At 45.6% G+C, this 27,147-nt stretch overlaps 1 protein-coding gene across 1 annotated transcript in view; it reads right to left on the bottom strand.

The window, feature by feature from the left end:
• Nucleotides 1–2,926: 2,926 nt before the first annotated feature.
• The window catches only part of LOC143302326 (calpain-B-like), a 28,827-nt gene continuing 4,606 nt past the window's right edge, over nt 2,927–27,147 (bottom strand). Inside the window, exons 4-12 of the mRNA XM_076616941.1 lie at nt 24,037–24,230; nt 22,700–22,868; nt 21,310–21,390; nt 17,868–17,956; nt 12,378–12,550; nt 10,906–11,022; nt 9,627–9,763; nt 6,533–6,744; nt 2,927–5,819 (exon numbers count right to left, since the gene is read on the bottom strand). Of these exons, the coding sequence (XP_076473056.1) occupies nt 5,804–5,819; nt 6,533–6,744; nt 9,627–9,763; nt 10,906–11,022; nt 12,378–12,550; nt 17,868–17,956; nt 21,310–21,390; nt 22,700–22,868; nt 24,037–24,230 (1,188 nt within the window). The 3' untranslated portion in view covers nt 2,927–5,803. The remainder of the gene's footprint in view (nt 5,820–6,532; nt 6,745–9,626; nt 9,764–10,905; nt 11,023–12,377; nt 12,551–17,867; nt 17,957–21,309; nt 21,391–22,699; nt 22,869–24,036; nt 24,231–27,147) is intronic.

Consider the following 27,147-nt stretch of genomic DNA (forward strand, 5'->3'; position numbering starts at 1 on the left):
GAACACCCAGACACCCTGAAGAACACACCCTGAAGAACGCCAAGACACCCTGAAGAACACCCACACACCCTAAAGAACACCCACACACCCTGAAGAACACCCACACACCCTGAAGAACACACCCACATACCCTGAAGAACACCCACACAATCTAAAGAACACCCACACACCCTGAAGAACACCCAGACACCCTGAAGAACACACCCTGAAGAACGCCAAGACACCCTGAAGAACACCCACACACCCTAAAGAACACCCACACACCCTGAAGAACACACCCACACACCCTGAAGAACACCCACACACCCTGAAGAACACACCCACACACCCTGAAGAACACCCACACACCCTAAAGAACACACCCACACACCCTGAAGAAGACACCCACATACCCTGAAGAAGACACCCACACACCCTGAAGAACACCCACACACCCTAAAGAAGACACCCACATACCCTGAAGAACACCCACACACCCTAAAGAACACACCCACACACCCTGAAGAAGACACCCACACACCCTGAAGAACACACCCACACACCCTGAAGAACACCCACACACCCTAAAGAACACACCCACACACCCTGAAGAAGACACCCACATACCCTGAAGAAGACACCCACACACCCTGAACATTCCACACCCACAGCATCTTACACGGGGAATTTCATCTGTTATCACAGAAAGCAAAAACAAGCTGCCTTTAGACTCCACAGATAGATAAACAAGACACAACTTAACACGATACACTCATGTATGAAAAAAAGAAAAAAAGAAAAAAAAAAAGCATTCTTTTAAAAAGAGAATATTGCATCACTTCTGCTTCATACCTGTGAAGTACGAGCTGCACACTACTGAAAGGTCCCAAAGCCTTTGAAAGCCATCAGGACAGTGAATGAATTTCGATCCACTGTGCACAGGAAGGCAGGCCCCTGTTCCCCACCCTCCCCCCATTTTCAACCTTCCCCGACCCCAGTCCCCGACAGAGTAAAGTGCAAGATCAGCACTCGATGTTATAAATGTATTCACAAATCTGCCCCTTCCTATCTCTATGGCTGCCTTCACCTCTACACCCCATCTCGCTCACTACGATCGGCTTCGGATCCACTCTGTTTACGCATACCCAGATTCAAACACTCGACTGTTGCCCGCCATTCTTTCTCTGTCTCTGGACCTTGCAACTGGAATGAACTTCCTCTTTCACTTCGTCAAGTCTCCACACTCAGCTCTTTCAAGTCTGGCCTTAAAACCCACCTCTTCCCCAAATAGCCTCCTCCCTTCCCTGCCTCTTCCTTGTCTTCAGTTTCTCCAGTTTTAGAGTTAGGCATGCGTGTGGATGACTGGTGTGAAAGCGCTTTGATTTGTCTCTGCACTAGATACAGCGCTATGTAAATACTATCTTTTTTTTCTTTTTTTTTTTTTTGCTGCCCCATCATCTGCGCCGTTTCAGTGGCATTGCTCCCACGCCGCTCATTTAGATTCCCCCATACACGGCCACACCCGGATTCGTCCGTCACAGTTCCAGCGTCGGCAGTCCACAGGGAACCATCGATGTTAGGTCGCCTGGAGGCCACACACCAGAGGAGACCCTGCACTGCTGCTGAGTCACTTCGGTGGTGTTCAGTGGTGCCTGTTCTGTTTTAACGTACTTAGGACACCACCTACTAAGCCCCCTACTAACGACAATAATGGCTTAGTCGCGGAGCCAGACTGAGTGAGCGTCTCTCCCAGAGTGGAGACTGCCACCACGTCCCTCAAACAACAGCCCCCCCATGAATCTGCCGACACTGACGACATTGACAGGACTCACCCCAAGCATGGAAGTGGAGGGGTATCGAAACTGAGGTCACCATGAGAGCAGGGCATGAAAGGTCACAGACTCTGAGACTATTCTGTTTATATTGATGACGATGAAGGAGGAGGATGACGATGATGATGATGTTGCTATGGAGGTCCATTTTGGTTTGGGACTGCATGACAAGGCTGTACTCTACGCTTCCTGTCATAATGATATCCCGGCGTTAACCAGGCCCGAGAGATACAGACACTCGCAGTGTTGGTCAGGTAATTAGAGCAACACACCCAAAGACGCATCCTTGAAGTGGATGACACTCGACTGTGTGGTCCCAGTCTCCCCATTTAAGCCCACAGCACACTCAACTCTGGGTAGGAGCCGGCCACGGGCCGAAAAACCCACCTCCGCTGGGATTCGAACCCGCGTCCTCCCAGCCGTCAGTCCGCGACGCTAACCACTTCGCCACGGCGGCTGGTCTATCATTATTATTATTATTTAAGTCTGGTACTCATTCACAGCTGGGAGGTGTGAGGAAAACCGGAGGGAAGTGACTTCCCCGAGGACGCGACATCACGGACCTCGATCTCTGATCAATGGTGAAAACTGGATCAAACGTCCAATGCTAGCTCCCCAGCCCCCCCCCTCCCTGGATCAAACGTCCAATGCTAGCTCCCCAACCCCCCTCCCTGGATCAAACGTCCAATGCTAGCTCCCCAGCCCCCCCCCCCCCTTCCCTGGATCAAACGTCCAATGCTAGCTCCCCAACCCCCCACCCTGGATCAAACGTCCAATACTAGCTCCCCAACCCCCCTCCCCTCCCTGGATCAAACGTCCAATACTAGCTCCTCAACCCCCCTCCCTGGATCAAACGTCCAATGCTAGCTCCCCAACCCCCCCCCCCCCCCCTCCCTGGATCAAACGTCCAATGCTAGTTCCCCAACCCCCCTCCCTGGATCAAACATCCAATGCTAGCTAGCTCCCCAGCCCCCCCCCCCCCCTCCCTGGATCAAATGTCCAATGCTAGCTAGCTCCCCAGCCCCCCCCCCCCTCCCTGGATCAAACGTCCAATGCTAGCTCCCCAGCCCCCACAGCTCCCTTCCCCCAAGCCACAGAACAAAGCACGGCAACAATGTACAACAATGGAACTGTTTTTCATACCAGATGATGAGAAACAAAGTCAACTTTCATGGTTATGTATCTTCTTCTTCTGCGTTCACTCGTATGCACACGAGTGGGCTTTTACGTGTATGACCGTTTTTACCCCGCCATGTAGGCAGCCATACTCCGTTTTCGGGGGTGTGCATGCTGGGTATGTTCTTGTTTCCATAACCCACCGAACGCTGACATGGATTACAGGATCTTTAACGCGAGTATTTGATCTTCTGCTTGCATATACACACGAAGGGGGTTCAGACACTAGCAGGTCTGCACATATGTTGACCTGGGAGATCGTAAAAATCTCCACCCTTTACCCACCAGGCGCCGTCACCGTGATTCGAACCCGGGACCCTCAGATTGACAGTCCAACGCTTTAACCACTCGGCTATTGCGCCCGTCATGGTTATGTATCAAAACACTTAAAACAAGAGAGGCAAGGCCTTCAAGACTCACTTGTGATACACTTTAAAAAAAAATCCAAGCTTTTTATGTATTGAGTATAATTTCAAAATGTAATGTTTAAGATGAGAAAGATCAGTTCAAAGCAAATTAAGTTCCCTAGTATTAATTACAGAGTAATTTCCCTTCTTTACTATCTGCACCAAAACGTTTGCAAAATAAATAAAACTTCCATGCTTAGCAAAAGAAGTTCCTGTTTGGATAAAAAATGATAATAATGACTGCTCTTGTTGTTGGGTCAGAATATCAGATCAAAGTGCCAAGTTTAGAGAATACAAAAAATATAAATATAACAGTAAATGCAGTTTGCATATAATTAGGCTTCATTTTATTTTTTATTTTTATTTTTTTTTGTGTGCCCATCCCAGAGGTGCAATATTGTTTTAAACAAGATGACTGGAAAGAACTGAATTTTTCCTATTTTTATGCCTAATTTGGTGTCAACTGACAAAGTATTTGCAGAGAAAATGTCAATGTTTAAGTTTACCACGGACACACAGACACACACACACACACACACAGACACACACACACACACACACAGACAACCGAACACCGGGTTAAAACATAGACTCACTTTGTTTACACAAGTGAGTCAAAAACCACAAAAAAACCCCACAAAAATCAACAACAGCAGCAACAACAACAACAAAAAAAAAAAAAAGAATCAGTACTCTGCATTTGAGTTAAATATCACTGTACTCTGCTCTCACACATCAGAACAATGAAACGGTCTTTCACACCAGATGAGGAGAAACAAAGCCATCATTAAATATCAACACAGTCATTAAGAAAAACCAACAGCTGCAGTCAGTATTCCGGATTAAATGTCACTGTACCCAGCTCTCAAACATCAAGACAAAACAACGGAAATGTCTTTCACACTAGACAATGACAAACGAAACAATGATTCAATATGAAAATACACATCATTTTTTTTTTTTTTTTTTTTTTTTTTTTTTTCAAATAGCTGGAATCAGTATTCCGGATTAAATGTCACTGTACTCAGCTCTCAAACATCAAGACAACAACGGAAATGTCTTTTCACACAAGACAATGACAAACAAAACAATGATTTAATATGAAAATACACATCTTTTTTTTTTTTTTTTTTCAAATAGCTGGAATCAGTATTCCGGATTAAATGTCACTGTACCCAGCTCTCAAACATCAAGACAAAACAACGGAAATGTCTTTCACACTAGACAATGACAAACGAAAACAATGATTAAATATGAAAATACTCATAAAATTTTTTTTTTTTTTTTTTTTTCAAATAGCTGGAATCAGTATTCCGGATTAAATGTCACTGTACCCAGCTCTCAAACATCAAGACAAAACAACGGAAATGTCTTTCACACAAGACAATGACAAACAAAACAATGATTCCATATGAAAATACACATCTTTTTTTTTTTTTTTTTTTTTTTTTTTCAAATAGCTGGAATCAGTATTCCGGATTAAATGTCACTGTACCCAGCTCTCAAACATCAAGACAAAACAACGGAAATGTCTTTCACACTAGACAATGACAAACGAAAACAATGATTAAATATGAAAATACTCATAAAATTTTTTTTTTTTTTTTTTTCAAATAGCTGGAATCAGTATTCCGGATTAAATGTCACTGTACTCAGTGCTCTCTCAAGGCTGGTGATCAACAATGATAAAGTCAGCACTGAAGGCGAGAGAAGTCATCACAGCGTGATGGTACAGAACAAAGCTGGTGAACGATAACAGTGCTCCTGGCATCAGCAGAAAAAACATCAGACACACTGGGATGGATAAGATAAAACAACAATAGATAAATAAATAAATAAATAAATAAAATAATTTATCACATGCTTGTATAAGGTAAAAAAACAAAACAACAACAACAAATAATAAATAAATAAATAAAATAATTTATCACATGCTTGTATAAGATATAAAAAAAAACACACACCCAAATAATAAATAAATAAATAAACTAAAATAATTTATAACATGCTTGAGCACAATATAAACTATCAGCTTCTCGTTGCTCGGCTGTTCGTGGGTGCATTTACGTTATGTTTTCTGAATAAAGATTTATCTAAACCATAAAAAAAACAAACCCAGAAACAACAACAACAACAACAAAAAAAACCAAACAAAACCCCGGTGAAGGAACCACAGCCATGGACGCTGAGCTGAGCAGTGTGTGACCCTCTGCAGGTCATGACATGACGTCAGTCATCACCACACAGATCAAACTCCACTGGTCAGTGCCTTCTGACCACCGCCGCCTGACCGCCGTGTGGACGTCCAGTGACTGGCCGGTCACTGCAGATCAAGGCAAGACTTCACACTGGTCAAGAGTCGTCAGGGGGAGGGTGGTGGGTGGTGGGTGGTGGAGGGGGATGGGGTGATCAGGAGGGCAGAGGTCTGCAACAAGCATTGATTCATTTACAGTTATTACAGCATGAACCATACTCCCTCCACCCCTCAAACACACACACACACGCGCGCACTGATTCACACTTATCCCCCCCCCGCCCACCACTCTCCCCCCACCCCCACCCCCGCACACACTGACACTCCTCCTCCCACCTCCAACATATCCCCCCTCCCCCCTACACACACGAGCATACACCCATCGAGATACACACACACACACACAAGCACCCACCCACCCACAGAAACACACACACACACGAGCACTCACCCACCCAAAGAAACACACACACACACACCTCCCCCCCTACCACCACCCACCTCCCCCCTACCCACCCAACACCCACCTCCACTCCTACCCCCCACACCCACCTCCCCCCCTACCCCCACACCCAACACCCACCTCCCCTCCTACCCCCACACCCACCTCCCCTCCTACCCCCCACACCCACCCAACACCCACCTCCCCTCCTACCCCCCTCACCCACCTCCCCCCCTACCCCCTCACCCACCCAACACCCACCTCCCCTCCTACCCCCACACCCACCCACCTCCCCTCCTACCCCCACACCCACCCAACACCCACCACCTCCCCCCCCCCTACCCCCCACACCCACCCAACACCCACCACCTCCCCCCCCCTACCCCCCACACCCACCCAACACCCACCCACCTCCCCCCCCTACCCCGACCCCCACACCCACCCTGCGAGAGAGAAGCGCTTCTCCCCAAACACGCGCAGCATGAAGGATGCGGGGCTGTCCGGGTGGAAGGTGGAGGGGATGACGACGTAGGCCCCGGGGTCCAGCTCGAAGCGGCCGCTCACCTCCCGGAAGTTGATGTAGTTGCCGTTCTTGCCGCTGTCCCGGGTGTAGCGGAAATGGCGGGCCGGCAGCCGGGCGTCCGGAGTTTCAGTCTGCCACATCCCCCCACACAGTCGTTGGTTGGTTGGTTGTTTTTTGTTTTGTTTTTTGTTTTTTTTGTTGTTGGTCATTTTATTAACAATGACACTCAACAAAATAAAGAAAGTGTGAAACTGCATGTTTGGTGCATATCTGTTATGCATATGTGTGTGTGTATGTGTGAATGTGAATTTTTTTTTTTTTTTTTTTTAACAAAAATGTGAATTTTTTTTACATTTATTTGCTTATTTATCATCATTGTTGTCTTTAAAAAAAATTTTTTTATTTTTTATTCATTTGTCTTATTATTATTATTGCTTTTTAAAAAAAAATTATATTATTATTATTTATTTAGTCAGTTATTTATTTATTTAGTTATGTATATATATTTTATTTTATTTTATTTTTTTAACTTTTTTTTTTTTTGTAAGCTTAAAGTTGACTTCATCAAGTGTTTGTGCCTTATACATATTATTATTATTAGTAGTAGTAATTTTTTTATGTATTTATTTGTTATTTTATTTATTTTATTTTATTTTATTTTTTCTCAAGGCCTGACTAAGTGCGTTGGGTTATGCTGCTGGTCAGGCATCTGCTTGGCAGATGTGGTGTAGCGTATATGGATTTGTCCGAATGCAGTGACGCCTCCTTGAGCTACTGAAACTGAAACTGAAACTCAAAATAAAGAAAGAGACACAACAGACACAGAAGACCAGTCAGAGTGTTTTGCATGTTCATGTGCGATACTGAAGAGGGGTGGGGGGAGAGTGTGCATTATTCTTCCATTTCGGGGGGGGATGGAAGTTTTTGTCTCCGGCCGACTCTCTCAACATTCATAACCTTTCACCCACAATTCTCTGTCTGAGTGTTTTCATACAACTTCTTCTTCTTCTTCTTCTGCGTTCGTGGGCTTCAACTCCCACGTTCACTCGTATGTACGTGAGTGGGCTTTTTACGTGTATGACCGTTTTTACCCCACCATGTAGGCAACCATACTCCGCTTTCGGGGGTGTGCATGCTGGGTATGTTCTTGTTTCCATAACCCACCGAACGCTGACATGGATTACAGGGTCTTTAACGTGCGTATTTGATCTTATGCTTGCGTATACACACGAAGGGGGTTCAGGCACTGGCAGGTCTGCACATATGTTGACCTGGGAGATCGTAAAAATCTCCACCCTTTACCCACCAGGCGCCGTCACCGTGATTCGAACCCGGGACCCTCAGATCGAAAGTCCAACGCTTTAACCATTCGGCTATGGCGCCCGTCGTTTTCATACAACAACAACACAGTTTCGGTTTCAGTTTCTCAAGGAAGCATCACTGTGTTCCAACAAAAGGAAATTTTCTATCTAAAATTACGTTTAAATAACATACTTACCGTGACCCAACTAGTGCAGACTCCGGCATGGGTCTGACATTCCTGCCTGTGCAAACTACTATCCGCCTATGTGGAGAAAATGAAACTACGGCCGATAACCTCCCGGAAGTAGGTAACCTCCCCTTTGTCCCGCTGGCTAGCGCCCTCTTTTTCCGGCAGCCATTATGACTCCTGTTCCTGTGCTCTTCATACAGCTAAGTTTTTTCGTATTTTCTGTCTGTCTGTCGATTCTCTGGCGTTCTTGTTTTTTGTCAAATTTTGTCTCGAACCAGGTCACATAATTATATGGTTTGATTGGGATATCGGGCTAAAATTAAGGCGCGATCGAAATCGATTTGTGGACACTCTGGGCCCTCTATTTCTGGCCCTCTCAACAACGCCAACCCGACGCCTCCCCCACTTCCTTCGCTTCCTCCGGTCGACTCCAGACCTCCACCACCTCCTGCACCCTCTCCGGTGACTTCTAGGGGTACGTTACCCCATACTCAGGTCAGTGGTGCCATTGATGCTTTCCTTTTCAATTCACACTACGCTGCATCACATCTGCCAAGCAGATGCCTCACCAGCACCATAACTCAACATGCTAAGTCGAGGCCTCTGAGTGCATGCATATATATTTGTGTACCTATCAGAATGGATTTTTTCTACAGAAATAAGCTGCAGGACAACATTTTTGTTGCCATTGGTTCTCTTTCGGTGCGCCAAGTGTGTGCTGCCTACAGGATCTTGGTTTATCGTCTCATCCGAAACACTAGATGCTCCGTTTGATTTTCCAGTCAAACTTACGGAAGGCATTTTGAAAAGTCTTTCGTCCCGTATGTAATGTAAGTAAGTACTCTATGTACGGAAAGAATGATGCATTTATAACGTTTAAATCTGTCTTCAGTATTATCTGTTGCATCAATTCTCAAACAGAATTTATCCTTCCACTGTCCAGGATAAAGAAATAGGTTGTCAACTTTTGGAAGAAAAGAACCTATGTTGCAAGGGGAAACAACAACAACAACAACAAAAACAACAGACTTCTTCTACTTCATCGTTCGTGGGCTGCAACTCTAACGTTCATTCGTATGTACACGAGTGGGCTTTTACATGTATGACCATCTTTACCCTGCCATGTAGGCAGCCATAGAGGAAATTTTCTATCTAAAATTACGTTTAAATAACATACTTACTGTGACCCAACTAGTGCAGACCCCGGCAGGGGTCTGACATTCCTGTCCTGTGCAAACTACTATCCGCCTATGTGGAGAAAACGAAACTACGGCCGATAACCTCCCGGAAGTAGGTAACCTCCCCTTTGTCCCCCTGGCTAGCGCCCTCTTTTTCCGGCAGCCATCATGACTCCTGTTCCTGTGCTCTTCATACGGCTAAGTTTTTTCATATTTTCTGCCTGTCTGTCGATTCTCTGGCGTTCTTGTTTGATGTCAAATTATGTCTCCAACCAGAAAAACAACAGATGAAGACTACAGATGGCAGCAAGTAACGGATGTGACATGACCCTCACTCGCTGACCTTGTAGATGGCGAATCCAATCTGCAGACTCTTGGGGGTGTGGGTGCGAAGGGTCTGCTGCAGGTGCTGCATCAGGGAGATGACGATGGCGCACTTGCCCTCAGACTCGGCGTCATCCGTGTCGATGTTGAAGTCGTCTGCGCACATGACCACTTTGATTACTGGACGCTATACATTGGATGCTGTGTATTGGTCATACGTGATTTCCGATTGGATTGACAAAGATGTGTTGTGTTGTGTTGTGTTGTGTTGTGCTGTGTTGTGCTGTGTTGCGTTGTGTTGTGCTGTGTTGCGTTGTGTTGTGTTGCGTTGTGTTGTGTTGCGTTGTGAAGTCATCTGTGCACATGACCACTCTGATAACTGGACACCGTACACTGGACGCTGTGTGCTGGACGCGAGTAATTTCCAACTGGATTCATGAGGATGTGTTGTGTTGTTGGACACCATCACTGGATGCTGGATATTGGTCACATGTGATTTCCAATTTGATTAATAAAGATGTGTTGTGTTGTGTTGTGTTGTAATGTATTCTGTTGTATTGTAATGTACTGTAATTCAATGTATTTAAAGTACTGTAATGCATTGCACTGTATTGTATTGTATTGAATTGTATTGTCCAGCCAACCGTACATGGCCATATCAGATAAATTTTAAAAATTCAAACACAACCGTGTTAACACATGAACATACAAACACACACACGCCCATCCAGAAAACTATGCAAGCACGCACGCACACACTTTTCTTCTTCTTCTTCGTTTGTGGGCTGCAACTCCCACGTTCACTTGTAAGTACACAAGTGGGATTTTACGTGTATGACTGTTTTTACCCATCATGTAAGCAGCCATACTCCATTTTCAGGGGTACACACACACTCAAACACACACGCACACACACTCAAACACACACACACACTCTCAAACAAACACACACACACACATAAACACACACTCACATTTGACATGTGTGCAGACCTGCTTGTGCATGAACCCCCTTCGTGTGCATACGCAAGCAGAAGATCGAACACGCACGCTAAAGACCCTGTAATCCATGTCACCGTACAGTGCGTTACAGAAACGAGAACATACCCAGCATGCACACCCACCTAAAAATGGAGTATGGCTGCCGACATGGCGGGGTAAAAACGGTCATACACGTAAAAGCCCACTCGTGTACATACGAGTGAACGTGCGAGTTGCAGCCCACGAACGAAGAAGAAGAAGAAGAAGAAGACAGACAGACAGAAGCAGAGTGGAGAGGGGAGGACGAACACACACACCCGCTTCGTGCAGGGTCAACACGAACTGAGGGTTGGTTGCAAACTTCTCCAGGTCGTTCCGTGACCCCCCCGCCGACACCCCCACCTCCCACTGCCCCTGCGCCGTCTCCATGTGGCCTGCAACCGTCCATCAACCACGTCTCTACGCACTGCACCATTGATCTACCACATGTGAGTGTGTGTGTGTGTGTGTGTGTGTGTGAGAGAGAGAGAGTGAATGTGTGCATGCACGAGCACTTGCATGTATGTGCTTCAAGTATCTAAATTCCCTACTGCGTTTGTGTGCTTGTGTGTGATTTTTTATTCACATTTGTGCTTTGTATGTACTACCCCCCCCCCCCAAACCCCCCTCCGCCCCTCAAAAAACAATCCTTGTGATTCTGAACACTTGGTAATACAGACAATCTATTCTATTTTATACACTGTGCACAGTTCATATATCATGGCCATGCAACACTGCACAGTCCATGTACCATATCTATACACATTGCACAGTCCATGTACCATATCTATACACATTGCACAGTCCAATATTATTGCACAGTCCAAGTAACATATCTATACACATTGCACAGTCCATATACTATATACATATTGCACAGTCCACCAACCTCATCTACACACACTGCAACTGTCAATCAACCACTTCAATGTACACTGTACAGCCCAATGATCACACACAGACACTGAGACACACCCACAACCCCCACCCCCCAACACACCCCACCATACAACCCCCACAACACCCACATACAAACACACCCCACCATCACACCCACACTCACACACACCCCAACACACACACCCACACACAATCACACACACACACACACATCCCCCACCACACACACACACACACACACAGATACTGAGACACACACACACACACACCACATACACACACACAGATGCCAAGACACACACACACCCCACCACATACACACACACAGACGCCAAGACACACACACACACTAAGACCCCTTCCCCACACCCCACACACACAGACGCCAAGACACACACACAATCACACACCCAACCACCACACACACACAGACGCCAAGACACACACACACACTGAGACCCCTTCCCCACACCCCACACACACAGACGCTAAAACACACACACAATCACACACCCCCCACCCCACACACACAGACGCTAAGACACACACACAGTCACACACCCAACCACCACACACACACACACACAATGTACACACATGCACACCCCACCACACACACACACACACACACACACACACACACATGTACACACCCCACCACTCACACAAACACACTCCACCCCGCCATCCCCCCCTGCCCCCCAGCCACACCGACAACCCCCCTTCCCCCGCCCCCACCACACCCACACCAACAAACACACACACCCCACCAACAACCACACACACCCCACACTCCCCCCCCCCTCCCCCAAACCCCCCACCACACCCACACACCCACACACACACTGACCGGCAGCATCCTGCACTCCGTCCCCGTCAAAGTCCGGCCCCAGCAGGCAGACCGTGATCTCCTGGAAGTGGCGGCAGAAGTCGCGGAAGGACATCCAGAACTCTCCGTCGTCCCGCGACTCGCCCTGAATCTTCTCCTTGGTCGCCTCGTCCACCCACTGCCAGTTGACGTCACTGCCGGGGTGAAGAGGGGGGAGGGAGGGTGGGGGTGTGTGGGGGGTGGGGGGGGGTGGGGGGGGAGCAAAGGTGCCACAGTGGTCAAAACACTTCTCTGCTAGTGTGCTGGTTATATACCCAGTTGTCTGGGTTCTACTACTACTGGTCATTGTTGTTGCCCTTTCTCGTGAGTGTGATTGGAAAGTCAAAAGTCATTCCCGATGAGATGATGAACCAGGGTTATCCCCCCCCAAAAAAACGGAGTATTTATTCATTTGTATTTTTAAAAATTTTTTTTATCACAACAGATGTGAAATTTGGGCTGTTCTCCCCAGGGAGAGCGCCACCCATTCTTTTGGTATTTTTTTCCTGCATGCAGTTTTATTTGTTTTTCCTATCGAAGTGGATTTTTCTACAGAATTTTGCCAGAAGTCAACCCCTTTGTTGCCGTGGGTTCTTTTACGTGCGCTAAGTGCATGCTGCACACGGGACCTCGGTTTATCGTCTCATCCGAATGACTAACGTCCAGACCACCACTCAAGGTCTAGTGGAGGGGGAGAAAATATCGGCGGCTGAGCCGTGATTCGAACCAGAGCGCTCAGATTTTCTCGCTTCTCTGGGCGGACACGTTACTTCTAGGCCATCACTCCACTGGGGGGGACGGGGGGGGGGGGAGGGGGGAGAGCAAAAGTGGCACAGTGGTCAAGACGCTTCTCTGCTAATATACAGTGTCCATGAGTATCGTCTGGGTTCAAATCCCCAGTTTTTTTTTTCCCCCTTTCTCGTGAGCATGATTGGTCAAAATCTGAGCGTCTAAGTTATTTGGATGAGAAGATGAACCAAGGTTCTGGAGGACGGAACACTACAGTGGTTTCCACAATTAAAAATTTGTCCACGTTTTCCTCGTGGGGTAGCATAAAAATTGCAGCTACACCGGTCATTGCGAACGTGTCAAGGGTCGAATGGAAAGTTTCTTCATGGCCAGCTGCTGACCTTGGTACCCCACATGACAACTAATCTGTGTATGTATCAAAAATGGGAGTCGCAGGCGATACATGTGGAAATTTTTTTTAGCAACCGTGATCATGACAGTGGCTTTTCACTGTTGCTGAAGTGATTGAAATGCTTCAAACTGAAGGTTTCGACATTGACGAAGATGATGAAGACGTTTAATAAAGTATCTGCAGTGAAGAAAGCTACCAGCAAGAAGGTACTGACAGTGACTCAGCTTCTGAGGGCTGTGAAGAGAGGGAGGGGGATGGGCATACACACGACGTTACAAGATGGGTCAGTGGGTCAAGTACAGGGAGTTTCATTCAGTTACTTTGTGTTTCGTATTTTTTGTGATTTTTTTCCTAACCCTAACAAATGGGTCGTCTGCAGGGGAAAGCAAGGGAGAAAACTATTTGCCTGGAGTGAGTTAAACTTCAGTGTTGTCCTCTGGATGAAATTGTGGAGAAGAAATCCACTCTGATGTATGTATGTAGGCCTCCTTCTGAGATGTTGAACCAGGGTTATCCCCCCCAAAATGGAGTATTTATTCATTTGTATTTATATTTCTTTTTATCACAACAGATGTGAAATTTGGGCTGCTCTCCCCAGGGAGAGCGCCACCCATTCTTTTGGTATTTTTTCCTGCATGCAGTTTTATTTGTTTTTCCTATCGAAGTGGATTTTTCTACAGAATTTTGCCAGGAACAACCCCTTTGTTGCTGTGGGTTCTTTTACATGCGCTAAGTGCATGCTGCACACGGGACCTCGGTTTATCGTCTCATCCGAATGACTAACGTCCAGACCACCACTCAAGGTCTAGTGGAGGGTACAAGGTGTTTGTGGATGGATGGATGGATATAAGCCTGGGCAATGTAATATGGAAGACAGGCTGTTGCACATGCAGCTTGTCCCCCCTCTCCACCTCGCTGACAGATCCAAAGGAACAGCAAGGCTGTTACGTTTTGGTGCCAACGCGGCCGCAGGAGCTGCCGAAAAGTGACAAAGTTTGCCATCCAACCACCTTCGGGGCCCCACACCGGATTTTCTGTCAGGGTTTACTCCCTTAGCTAGGTGGCCGCAGGTAGCTCTCCATAGCTGGCACCCTTTGATGGGTCATTTAATTCCACCAGGGTGTCTAGCCACCCTCCTCAACATCCTCCTGAGAGGACTGGTGGGGGTGCTGGTTTAGTCGCCAGCAATTCGACCCTGTGACAGGTAGCACTGGGATCCAGGTTACCAGTAGCAGATATGTCTCCGTTCTTCCTCTGATACTCGACTTCTCAGGATACCTCACGTCAGAAGTAAAACCTATGGACACAGATCGTTTTCTTTTCAATCGCCAAAGACGTGGAACAAGCTCCCTGATAACCTCCGTCATTCTGATTCCCTCGTATCTTTTAAATCTCGTCTCAAAACTCACCTTTTCCCTCAGCAATAAGTTCAATTGTGGCAGGTCCACTTCCTTTGTGTTAGCTGTGCTCGACTATGTGTGTATACATATGTATGTGTACATAACTACATGCATGTATATGAATGTGTATTGTGTGTGCGTGTGCGTGTGTTTATGTAAGTTTGTGCCTGCCTATGTGTGCGTATGTGTTAGGGTAGCTGTTAGATACACATGTATGTTAAAATGTATGTATGCAGCATGTGTGTGTGTGTGTGTGTGTGTGTGTGTGTGTGTGTGTAGTCACATTTTGGTGTGTGTATGTAACATAGATATGATGTTTTATGTTAACAAAAGCGTTTTTGTAAAGCACCTAGAGCAGATTTCTGGATAGTGTGCTATATAAGTATCCATTATTATTATTATTATTATTATATCTATCTGACCTGACCACACCACTCTGATAGGTACACATCCATGCATGCACTGAAGGCCCGACCAGTGCCTTGAATTATGCTGCTGGTCAGGCTTTCTGCCCAGCAAACGTGGTGTAGCGTGTATGGTTTTGTCCAAACAGAGTGAAGCCTTACTTGAGAAACTGAAACTTTGAAACGTTGAAATTACTGACACAGACACGCTCTGCTATTTGACATCACTGACACATAACACACTACCAACTGACATCACTGACACATAACACACTACCAACTGACATCACTGACATATAACACACTAACTGACATCACTGACACTTAACACATTACCAACTGACATCACTGACACATAACACACTACCAACTGACATCACTGACATATAACACACTAACTGACATCACTGACACTTAACACATTACCAACTGACATCACTGACACTTAACACATTACCAACTGACATCACTGACACATAACACACTACCACCTGACATCACTGACACTTAACACACTAACTGACATCACTGACACATAACACACTACCAACTGACATCACTGATACATAACACACTAACTGACATCACTGACACATAACAAATTACCAACTGACATCACTGATACATAACACACTAAATGACATCATTGACACATAGCACACTACCAACTGACATCACTGACACATAACACACTAACTGACATCACTGACACATAACACACTACCAACTGACATCACTGACACATAACACACTAACTGACATCACTGACACATAACATACTAACTGACATCACTGACACATAACAAACTACCAACTGACATCACTGATACATAACACACTAACTGACATCACTGACACATAGCACACTACCAACTGACATCACTGACACATAGCACACTACCAACTGACATCACTGACACATAACACACTGACATCACTGACACATAGTACACTGACATCACTGACACATAACACACTACCAACTGACATCACTGACACATAACACACTACCAACTGACATCACTGACACACACATGGCACACTGCAAGCTGACGTCTCTGACACATACATAATACATGACAAACTGCCAGATGTCACTGACACACACACACACACACATGCACAACACACACAGGGACACACACACACACACATGCACAACACACTGCGAGTTGACATCACTGACATGCTACCAACTGACATTACTGACACACACATGACACACTCCAAGCTGATGTCTGACACAAACACACACATGACACACTGCAAGTTAACATCACTGACAGTTTACACGAACGACATATACACATAACACAAACACTCTTCCAGATAACGTCACCGACACAAGTACATGTCACGTACACATACATAACACACTACTAGTTGCCGTCAGTGACCAGACATGACATGACACCAACAGTGTTTTTCAGATGAGAAAAAAAACTGAGATCTGATGAGATGTGCAGCTTGCACTATAAGCACTGGAGAAAAAAACAAAACAAAACAAAACAAAAACCCAAGGCAAGAAAATTTTTGTCTCTGGCATAATTCTGTAGAAAAATCCACTTAGAAAGTCAAACAAATAAATTTACAGACAGGAATTTTTTTTTTTTTTTTTTTTTTTTTTTTTTTTTTTAAAGGAGGGGGTGGGTGGCATCTCACTCTCTCTGGAGAGAGCAGCCTGCATTTCACAAGAGAAATCTGTTGTTCAAAAAAAAGTAATACAAACAAATGAATACAATACAATGCAATGCAACGCAATACAATACACCACACCGTACAAAACAATACAATACATTACACTACAATACAATACAATACAGTACAGAACAGTACAGCACAGCACAGCGCAGTGTAGTACAGTACAGTACAGTACAGTGCAATGCAATCCAACACATTCCAATACAATAAAATACAACACAACACAGCACAACAGATACAACACAATACAACACAACAAATACAAGAATCAACAAATACAACGCCACACAACACCACAAAACACCCACACAATGCAACAAACACACCACCACTCAATTCAACAATTACAACATAACAAATTTTTTTTATATACAACATAACAAATAAAGAGGAATAAATACAACACAACACAACAAATAAAGATGAATAAATACAACACAGCGCAACACAACACAACACAGCACAACACAGGTGTCACAGGTGTCACAGCACAACACAGGTGTCACAGCACAACACAGGTGTCACAACACAACACAGGTGTCACAACATAACACAGGTGTCACAACACAACACAGGTGTCAAAACACAACACACGTGTCACAGGTGTCACAAAACAACACAGGTGTCACAGGTGTCACAGCACAACACAGGTGTCACAGCACAACACAGGTGTCACAACATAACACAGGTGTCACAACACAACACAGGTGTCACAGCACAACACAGGTGTCACAACACAACACAGGTGTCACAGCACCACCACCACCCCTCCCACAACCCCCCCCCCCTCCCGCCCCACCCCCCGCCCCCACCCCCCCACACTCACTCGTCACTCCAGGAACCCCTCCACTCCGTAGCGTCCCCCCAGGGGTTCCGTAAGCGAACCAGCTTCTCCTCACCCATCTCATGGCGGATCTGAAAACCAGGCGTCCTGCATGTTTCAATCGCTCAGTGTGGGTGTGGGTGTGTGTGTGTGTACATCATCATCATCACCGCTCACTTTTTTTTTTTTTTTTTTTGCTGCCCCATGCTGCCACATACTCCCACGCCGCTCATTTAGATTCCCCCATACACGGCCACACCCGGGTTCGTCCGTCGCAGTTCCAGCGTTGGCAGTCCACAGGGAACCATCGATGTTAGGTCGCCTGGAGGCCACACACCACTCACTTTGTGTCTTGTACTGTATGTACCTTTCCAGTACATCATCCAAAAAACATGCAAGGAGGAAGGTTGCACAGTGGTTCAGAAGCTCATCCGCCAATACGGCGTCCCTGAGGGTGTGGGTTCGAAATCCCACTCTCGCCCTTTCTCCCAAGTTTTCCTGGAAAACCAAAAGGAGGAGCCTCTAATCAGAGGCGTTTGATTGGCTAAGAGCGGACCGGGCAAGACGGGGCGTCTTTTCACTGTTAGCCGCGCGAAATTTGGCCAAGCAGAGCAAAGCGATAGGCCTAGTTTGCGTCAGTTTGACATGGTACAGTATATGACACCAAACTGAGTTGTCTTGTAATTCGGATGAGACACAACAAACCGAGGTCTTGTGTGCAGCGCGCACTGGCTGCACTGAAAAAAGAACACAAGAGGGCTGCCCTGTGGTAAAATTCTGTTGGAAAAATCCACTCTGACATGTACACAAATATGTGGAGTGGAGCGATGGCTTAGAGGTAACGCGTCCGCCTAGGAAGCAAGAGAATCTGAGCGCGCTGGTTCGAATCACGGCTCAGCCGCCGATATTTTCTCCCCCTCCACTAGACCTTGAGTGGTGGTCTGGACACTAGTCATTTGGATGAGACGATAAACCGAGGTCCCATGTGCAGCATGCACTTAGCGCACGTAAAAGAACCCATGGCAACAAAAGGGTTGTTCCTGGCAAAATTCTGTAGAAAAAATCCACATCGATAGGAAAAACAAATAAAACTGCATACAGGAAAAAATACAAAAAAATGGGTGGCGATATAGTATAGCGACACGCTCTCCCTGGGGAGAGCAGCCTGAATTTCACACAGAGAAATCTGTTGCGATAAAAAAAAAATTAAAAAAAACAACAACATATTCCTGCATGTACTCAAGGCCTGACTAAGCGCGTTAGGTTACATGCCACCGTCAGGCATCTGCCTAGCAGATGTGGCGCAGAGCATGTGGATTTGTCCCGACTGCAGTGACACCTCCTTTAGAGACACTTCTCCAGAGAAGCCGAGGATGCTTTCCTGGTATCATTTCCACAGACTGTCCCTCAGTTCACTGTTGTGGCTTGGTTTCTCTTGGCACCTGGGGATCATCAAAGCCTCTTGTCCGATCTCTCAGGTCAACATATGTGCAGACCTGCTAGTGCCTGAACCCCCTTCGTGTGTATACGCAAGCAAAAGATCAAATACGCACGTTAAAGATCCTGTAATCCATGTCAGCGTTCGGTGGGTTATGGAAACAAGTACATACCCAGCATGCATACCCCCGAAAGCGGAGAATGGCTGCCTACATGGCGGGGTAAAAACGGTCATACACGTAAAAGCCCACTCGTGTACATACGAGTGAACGTGGGAGTTGCAGCCCACGAACAAAGAAGAAGAAGAAGAAGATCAAAGCCTCTGAGGTATCCTGACCCATAGAAGAATGAAAATCAAATCAAATCAAATCAAATCACGGTGCTTAGAGCCTCGCCGACCACTAAGGCCATCTCAAGGCTATCGCCACATTAGTACCTACTTCGAGGGTTAAAAAAAAAAACCCAATAAAAACTAGTCACCGCTTTAACCTTTCCAAACAAAGTGTAAAAATCTTCCATAGTTTAAAACCTTCAAATGTGATGAAAAATGTTCACTTCTTTCAAGAAGTCCAACAGTGTCCACGGAGGGACATCACGAAACACAAGTCTTCACAGAATCCGTCATGTAATGTCTGTGTCTAACGTCATGCAGATCCCAACAGTCAAGGAGCACGTGTTCTTCAGAGAATCCGTCATGTAATGTCTGTGTCTAACGTCATGCAGATCCCAACAGTCAAGGAGCACGTGTTCTTCAGAGAATCCGTCATGTAATGTCTGTGTCTAACGTCATGCAGATCCCAACAGTCAAGGAGCACGTGTTCTTCACAGAATCCGTCATGTAATGTCTGTGTCTAACGTCATGCAGATCCCAACAGTCAAGGAGCACGTGTTCTTCACAGAATCCGTCATGTAATGTCTGCGTCTGACGTCATGCAGATCCCAACAGTCAAGGAGCACGTGTTCTTCAGAGAATCCGTCATGTAATGTCTGTGTCTGACGTCATGCAGATCCCAACAGTCAAGGAGCACGTGTTCTTCAGAGAATCCGTCATGTAATGTCTGTGTCTGACGTCATGCAGATCCCAACAGTCAAGGAGCACGTGTTCTTCAGAGAATCCGTCATGTAATGTCTGTGTCTAACGTCATGCAGATCCCAACAGTCAAGGAGCACGTGTTTCAAGGTGAGAGGCTCATCACAGGGAATACATCGAGGGGCCTCCTACCCCTTCAACAAGTAAGAATGAGTAAAAAAAAAAAATAAAAAAAAGAAAAAAAGTGTGCCCCGTGCGCAGTCTGCACAGCACAGATCCGATGCTTCCTCACAAGGCTGAAGATTCGTTCGCAAGAAGAGTTGTTTCAATGAACAAGCACGCCAAACCATAAATTGCAAGTGCTGCCTTTGTGGTAATGACTCAGTCCTTATCCACAAGGGCAAAGAATTTGCTCAAAGAATTTTACCTCCAAATAAACAATTCACCAATGTCTGAAGTTAACATGTATGCATGTGCATACACAGTGGAGTGATGGCCTAGAGGTAACGCGTCCGCCTAGGAAGCGAGAGAATCTGAGGGCGCTGGTTCGAATCACGGCTCAGCCGCCGATATTTTTTCCCCCTCCACTAGACCTTCAGTGGTGGTCTGGACGCTAGTGATTCGGATGAGATGATAAACCGAGGTTCCATGTGCAGCATGCACTTAGCGCACGTAAAAGAACCCATGGCAACAAAAGGGTTGTTCCTGGCAAAATTCTGTAGAAAAATCCACTTCGACAGGAAAAACAAATAAAACTGCACGCAGGAAAAAATACAAAAAAAATGGGTGGCGCTGTAGTGTAGTGACGCGCTCTCCCTGGGGAGAGCAGCCCGAATTTCACACAGAGAAATCTGTTGTGATAAAAAGGAATACAAATACAAATACAAATACAGACAAACACACACAGAGATCAAATAAACACGACAGACACATGTACATAACCCCCCAACAAACACAGGACACAGACCATGAACTGACCTTGGTGACGTCAGTGACCGTGTAGGCATGTCCGGGAACCAGGCCATTGGCCTCTGCCTTCGTGCTGTTCCTCCAGTCCCCCTGTCATCACCACATCATACCACATGACATTGCCGCATCACATCACACCACATGACCACATCACATCATATCACATCACACTACATCATGCCACATGACATTACTGCATCGTATCACACCACACCACATCACACCACATGACCACATCACATCATATCACATCACACTACATCATGCCACATGACATTACTGCATCGTATCACACCACACCACATCACACCACATGACATGACATCACCACACACCACACATCACATGATACCACATGACATCATATCACCACACCACATGACATCACCACACATCACACCACATCACATCATATGACATTACTGCATCACATGACACATCTTATATCACACCATATGACATTACCGCATCACATCTTATATGACACCACATAACATCACCATATCACATGACACTGCATCACCACACCACATGACACTACCACATCACACCACATCACAAAATCACATCACACGCATCACATCACATGACATTACCGCATCACATCACATGAAATTACCGCATCACATCACATGACACCACGTCACATCACATGACATTACCGCATCACACCGCACATCACATCACATCATCCCCACACCACACCATATTACTCTCACCCCCATATCACACAAACCACATCACCATCACCCCACAATGACATCACACCACATCACACCACCATGCCACATCACACCATATCACTTTCACCCCCACGTAACATTGCATCACCACATTACATCATCACATCATCCCAACGCTATACCACACCACCACATTACACCATGTACTTCAGAATTGTGTTAATGGTTTCTGATTATTATCTGTTATTGAATTGTTACTGTTAAATGTAATTGCATGTTAGTTGTGCATTTTTTGGTAGTTTTCTACCTTTTCTGTTTTCCTCTTCCCTCTCTCCCCTCCCCCTCCTTTTTTTTTTTTTTTTTTTTTAATCGTCTAATATCACTGATAGTGAAAAGACGCTAAATTAAAGAACGAACGAACACACACACACACACACTCACTCTCTCACTTACAACCACGCACGCTTGCACACACACACACACACACACACACACTCACACACACAAGCTCGCGCGCTTGCATGTACACACACACACACACACACACACACAAACACACTCATACACACACGCATACACACACCCCACCCCTCCCTTTTTTTTTTTTTTTAATCGTCTAATATCACTAATATCACTAATAGTGAAAAGATGCTAACCTAAAGAATGAACACACACACACACACACACACACACACACACACACACACACAGCCAACCTCTTTGGCACAGGTGACAAAAGCGCCAGACTTGTGAGCCTGTGAGATACGCTGGTAGACACTGGGGTCGTATTCCGTCACACTGTACCGCTCGGCCAAACCTCCCGTCAGGTCCACCATAGCATCCATAGTCGTGCCCCCTTCTATGCCTTCGTAGCTGCCGTGCAGTCTGGGAAACGAGAAACGTTGGTCTTCTTCTTCTTCTGCATTCACTCGAATGCACACGAGTGGGCTTTTACGTGTATGACCGTTTTTACCCCGCCATATAGGCAGCCATACTCCGTTTTTGGGGATGTGCATGCTGGGTATGTTCTTGTTTCCATAACCCACCGAACGCTGACATGGATTACAGGATCTTTAACGTGCGTATTTGATCTTCTGCTTGCATATACACACGAAGGGGGTTCAGGCACTAGCAGGTCTGCACATATGTTGACCTGGGAGATCGTAAAAATCTCCACCCTTTACCCACCAGGCGCCGTCGTGATTCGAACCCGGGACCCTCAGACTGACAGTCCAACGCTTTAACCACTCGGCTATTGCGCCCGTCGAAACATTGGTCAAACCCTGCTGGATAACATCCTTTTCCGCTCAAGTACAGCTGCTAAATCTGAACAGATATGACGGGTGGGAAATGAGAAACAAGTTGGTCAAACCATGCCAGATAGCATTCCTTTTCTGCTCAAGTACAGCTGCCGCTTTGAACAGACATGACCGGCGCAACAGCCGTGTGGTTAAAGCGTTGGAATGTTTGATCTGAGGATCCCGGGTTCGAATCTCAGACATGGCACCTTGCGGGCAATGGGTGGTGCTTTTTCTGATCTTCCAGGTCGACAGATGCACAGACCTATTAGTGTCTGAACTCCCTTCATGTGTTTACGCACACTGAAGATCAAACATGCGTGTTTAAGATCCTGTAATCCATGTCAGTGTTCGGTGGGTTATGGAAACAGGAACATACCCGGCATGCAACACCCACACACACCCCCGCCCCCCCTGAGCAAGCACCGATACACATACATATGCATGAAAACACACACACACACACACACCACACACACACACTCACCCACCAACACCCCACAAACAAACTTACCCATCTACCCACCCCCACAAACACACACACTCACCCAACCACACCCCACAAACACACACGCACCTACCCACCCACCCCCCACACACACACTCATCCCCCCACACCCCACAAACACACACGCTCACCTACCCACCCCTTTAAACACACACACACACACTCACCCACCCACCCCAAAACTCACAGACCCACCCACCCGCCCCCACAACCACACCACACAACCGATCTCAAAAGCGCGACCTACTTGGCGTATGCCTTCTCGATGAGCGACACCCAAAACTCGCGAGGGTCGGCGCTATGTCCGTAGATCAGCTGACCGAACACGCAGGGCAGACGGTCGTCCACGTACACCGGCACCCAGCGGCCAAACCGCCAGAACTTGAAGCACACCACGCCCTTGTAGCTGGGGCCGGAGAGCTGCTGGTTTGGCGGCATCACCTGTCGTGGTGGACGTTTTGTGTGTGTGACGTGAATATAATATTTCATAATACTTTATTTTTATATAGCGCTATAATACAAGCTCTAAGCCCTTTACAATCCAGTACCTACAGTGAAACAAGAAAGCATATAAAAAGTAGTAGAAACATAAAACAGAATTATTAATATCATAAAAAAAATTTTTTTTAAAGCATAAAACTCACAAAGTAACATACTATCAGTATACAACTGTTGCTCTCCAACACTTACACTAACACACACGCACAGACATACACTTGATTAAATGGCCGATATGACAGCAATCTTCACTTAAAATACATACATGTAAAAAGGAACATAATTGTAATCTGCATGCCACAGATTTTGTAAAAATTGTTAAATAAAATTCTGGACAGAAAAGGTAAAAGGGGTAAAAAAATCGGGTCATTCTCCCTTTTGAACCACACCACCACCATCCATCTACCCACCCCCATTCTCTCTACTCTCCCATCACACACACTCACATTGCCATGGGCCTGCGACAACAGCACTATTTGAGTTATGACAAGTATCGGATGAGATGATAAACCGAGGTCCCATGTGCAGCATGCACTTAGCGCACGTAAAAGAACCCACGGCAGCATAAGGGTTGTTCCTGGCAAAATTATGTAGAAAAATCCACTTCGATAGGAAAAACAAAACTGCATGCAGGCAAAAAAAAAAAAAAAAAAGAAAAAAAAAAGGGTGGCGCTGAAATATAGCGATGAGCTCTCCCTGGGGAGAGCAGCCCGAATTTCACACAGAGAAATCTGTTGTGATAAAAAGAAATACAAATACAAAATATCGTGAGGCTTTGTGGAAACGTTTGTCATACCAACCCCTACCTTTTTCAACCCCTACCTTTTTCATACAGCTGTCGTATTGTAAAACCCCTACCCTTTTCATGCAGCTGTCGTGTTGTTAAAACCCATACCTTTTTCATACAGCTGTCGTGTTGTAAAAACCCCTACCCTTTTCATGCAGCTGTCGTGTTGTTAAAACCCATACCTTTTTCATACAGCTGTCGTATTGTAAAACCCCTACCCTTTTCATGCAGCTGTCGTGTTGTTAAAACCCCTACCTTTTTCATACAGCTGTCGTGTTGTAAAACCCCTACCCTTTTCATGCAGCTGTCGTGTTGTAAAAACCCCTACCTTTTTCATGCAGCTGTCGTGTTGTAAAACCCCTACCTTTTTTATACAGCTGTCGTGTTGTAAAACCCCTACCTTTTTCATGTAGCTGTCATGTTGTAAAAACCCCTACATTTTTCATACAACTGTCGTGTTGTAAAAACCCCTACATTTTTCATACAGCTGTCATCTTGTGAAACCCCTACCTTTTTCATACAGCTGTCGTATTGTAAAACCTCTACCTTTTTCATACAGCTGACTTGTTGTAAAAAGCCCTACCTTTTTCATACAGCTGTCGTGTTGTAAAACCCCTACCTTTTTCATACAGCTGTTGTGTTGTAAAACCCCTACCTTTTTCATACAGCTGTCGTGTTGTAAAACCCCTACCTTTTTCATACAGCTGTCGTGTTGTAAAACCCCTACCTTTTTCATACAGCTGTTGTGTTGTAAAACCTCTACCTTTTCCATACAGCTGTCGTGTTGTAAACCCTCTACCTTTTCCATACAGCTGTTGTCTTTTAAAACCCATACCTTTATCATACAGCTGTTGTCTTTTAAAACCCCTACCTTTTTCATACAGTTGTCGTGTTGTAAAACCCCTACCTTTTTCATACAGCTGTCGTGCTGTAAAACCTCTACCTTTTTCATACAGCTGTCGTGCTGTAAAACCCCTACCTTTTTCATACAGCTTTTTCATACAACTGTCGTGTTGCAAAACCCCTACCTTTTTCATATAGCTGTCGTGTTGTAAAACCCCTACCTTTTTCATGCAGCTGTCATCTTGTAAAACCCCTACCGTTTTCATGCAGCTGTTGTGTTGTAAAACCCCTACCTTTTCATACAGCTGTCATCTTGTAAAACCCCTACCTTTTTCATGCAGCTGTCATCTTGTAAAACCCCTACCTTTTTCATACAGCTGTCGTGCTGTAAAACCCCTACCTTTTTCATACAGCTGTCATCTTGTAAAACCCCTACCTTTTTCATACAGCTGTCGTGTTGTAAAACCCCTTACCTTTTTCATGCAGCTGTCGTGTTGTAAAACCCCTTACCTTTTTCATGCAGCTGTCATGTTGTAAAACCCCTTACCTTTTTCATACAGCTGTCATCTTGTAAAACCCCTACCTTTTTCATACAGCTGTCATGTTGTAAAACCCCTACCTTTTTCATACAGCTGTCGTGTTGTAAAACCTCTACCTTTTTCATACAGCTGTCGTGTTGTAAAAACCCCTACCTTTTTCATACAGCTGTCATGTTGTAAAACCCCTACCTTTTTCATACAGCTGTCGTGTTGTAAAACCCCTACCTTTTTCATACAGCTGTTGTCTTGTAAAACCCCTACCTTTTTCAAACAGTTGTCGTGTTGTAAAACCCCTACCTTTTTCATACAGCTGTCGTGCTGTAAAACCCCTACCTTTTTCATACAGCTGTTGTGCTGTAAAACCCCTACCTTTTTCATGCAGCTGTCATCTTGTAAAACCCCTACCTTTTTCATACAGCTGTTGTTTTGTAAAACCCCTACCTTTTTCATACAGCTTTTTCATACAACTGTCGTGTTGCAAAACCCCTACCTTTTTCATGCAGCTGTCATCTTGTAAAACCCCTACCGTTTTCATGCAGCTGTTATGTTGTAAAACCCCTACCTTTTCATACAGCCGTCATCTTGTAAAACCCCTACCTTTTTCATGCAGCTGTCATCTTGTAAAACCCCTACCTTTTTCATACAGCTGTCGTGCTGTAAAACCCCTACCTTTTTCATACAGCTGTTGTGT

The sequence above is a fragment of the Babylonia areolata genome, chromosome 29 (genome assembly GCF_041734735.1).
Source record: "Babylonia areolata isolate BAREFJ2019XMU chromosome 29, ASM4173473v1, whole genome shotgun sequence".
In the NCBI taxonomy this organism is placed as follows: Eukaryota; Metazoa; Mollusca; class Gastropoda; order Neogastropoda; family Buccinidae; genus Babylonia; species Babylonia areolata.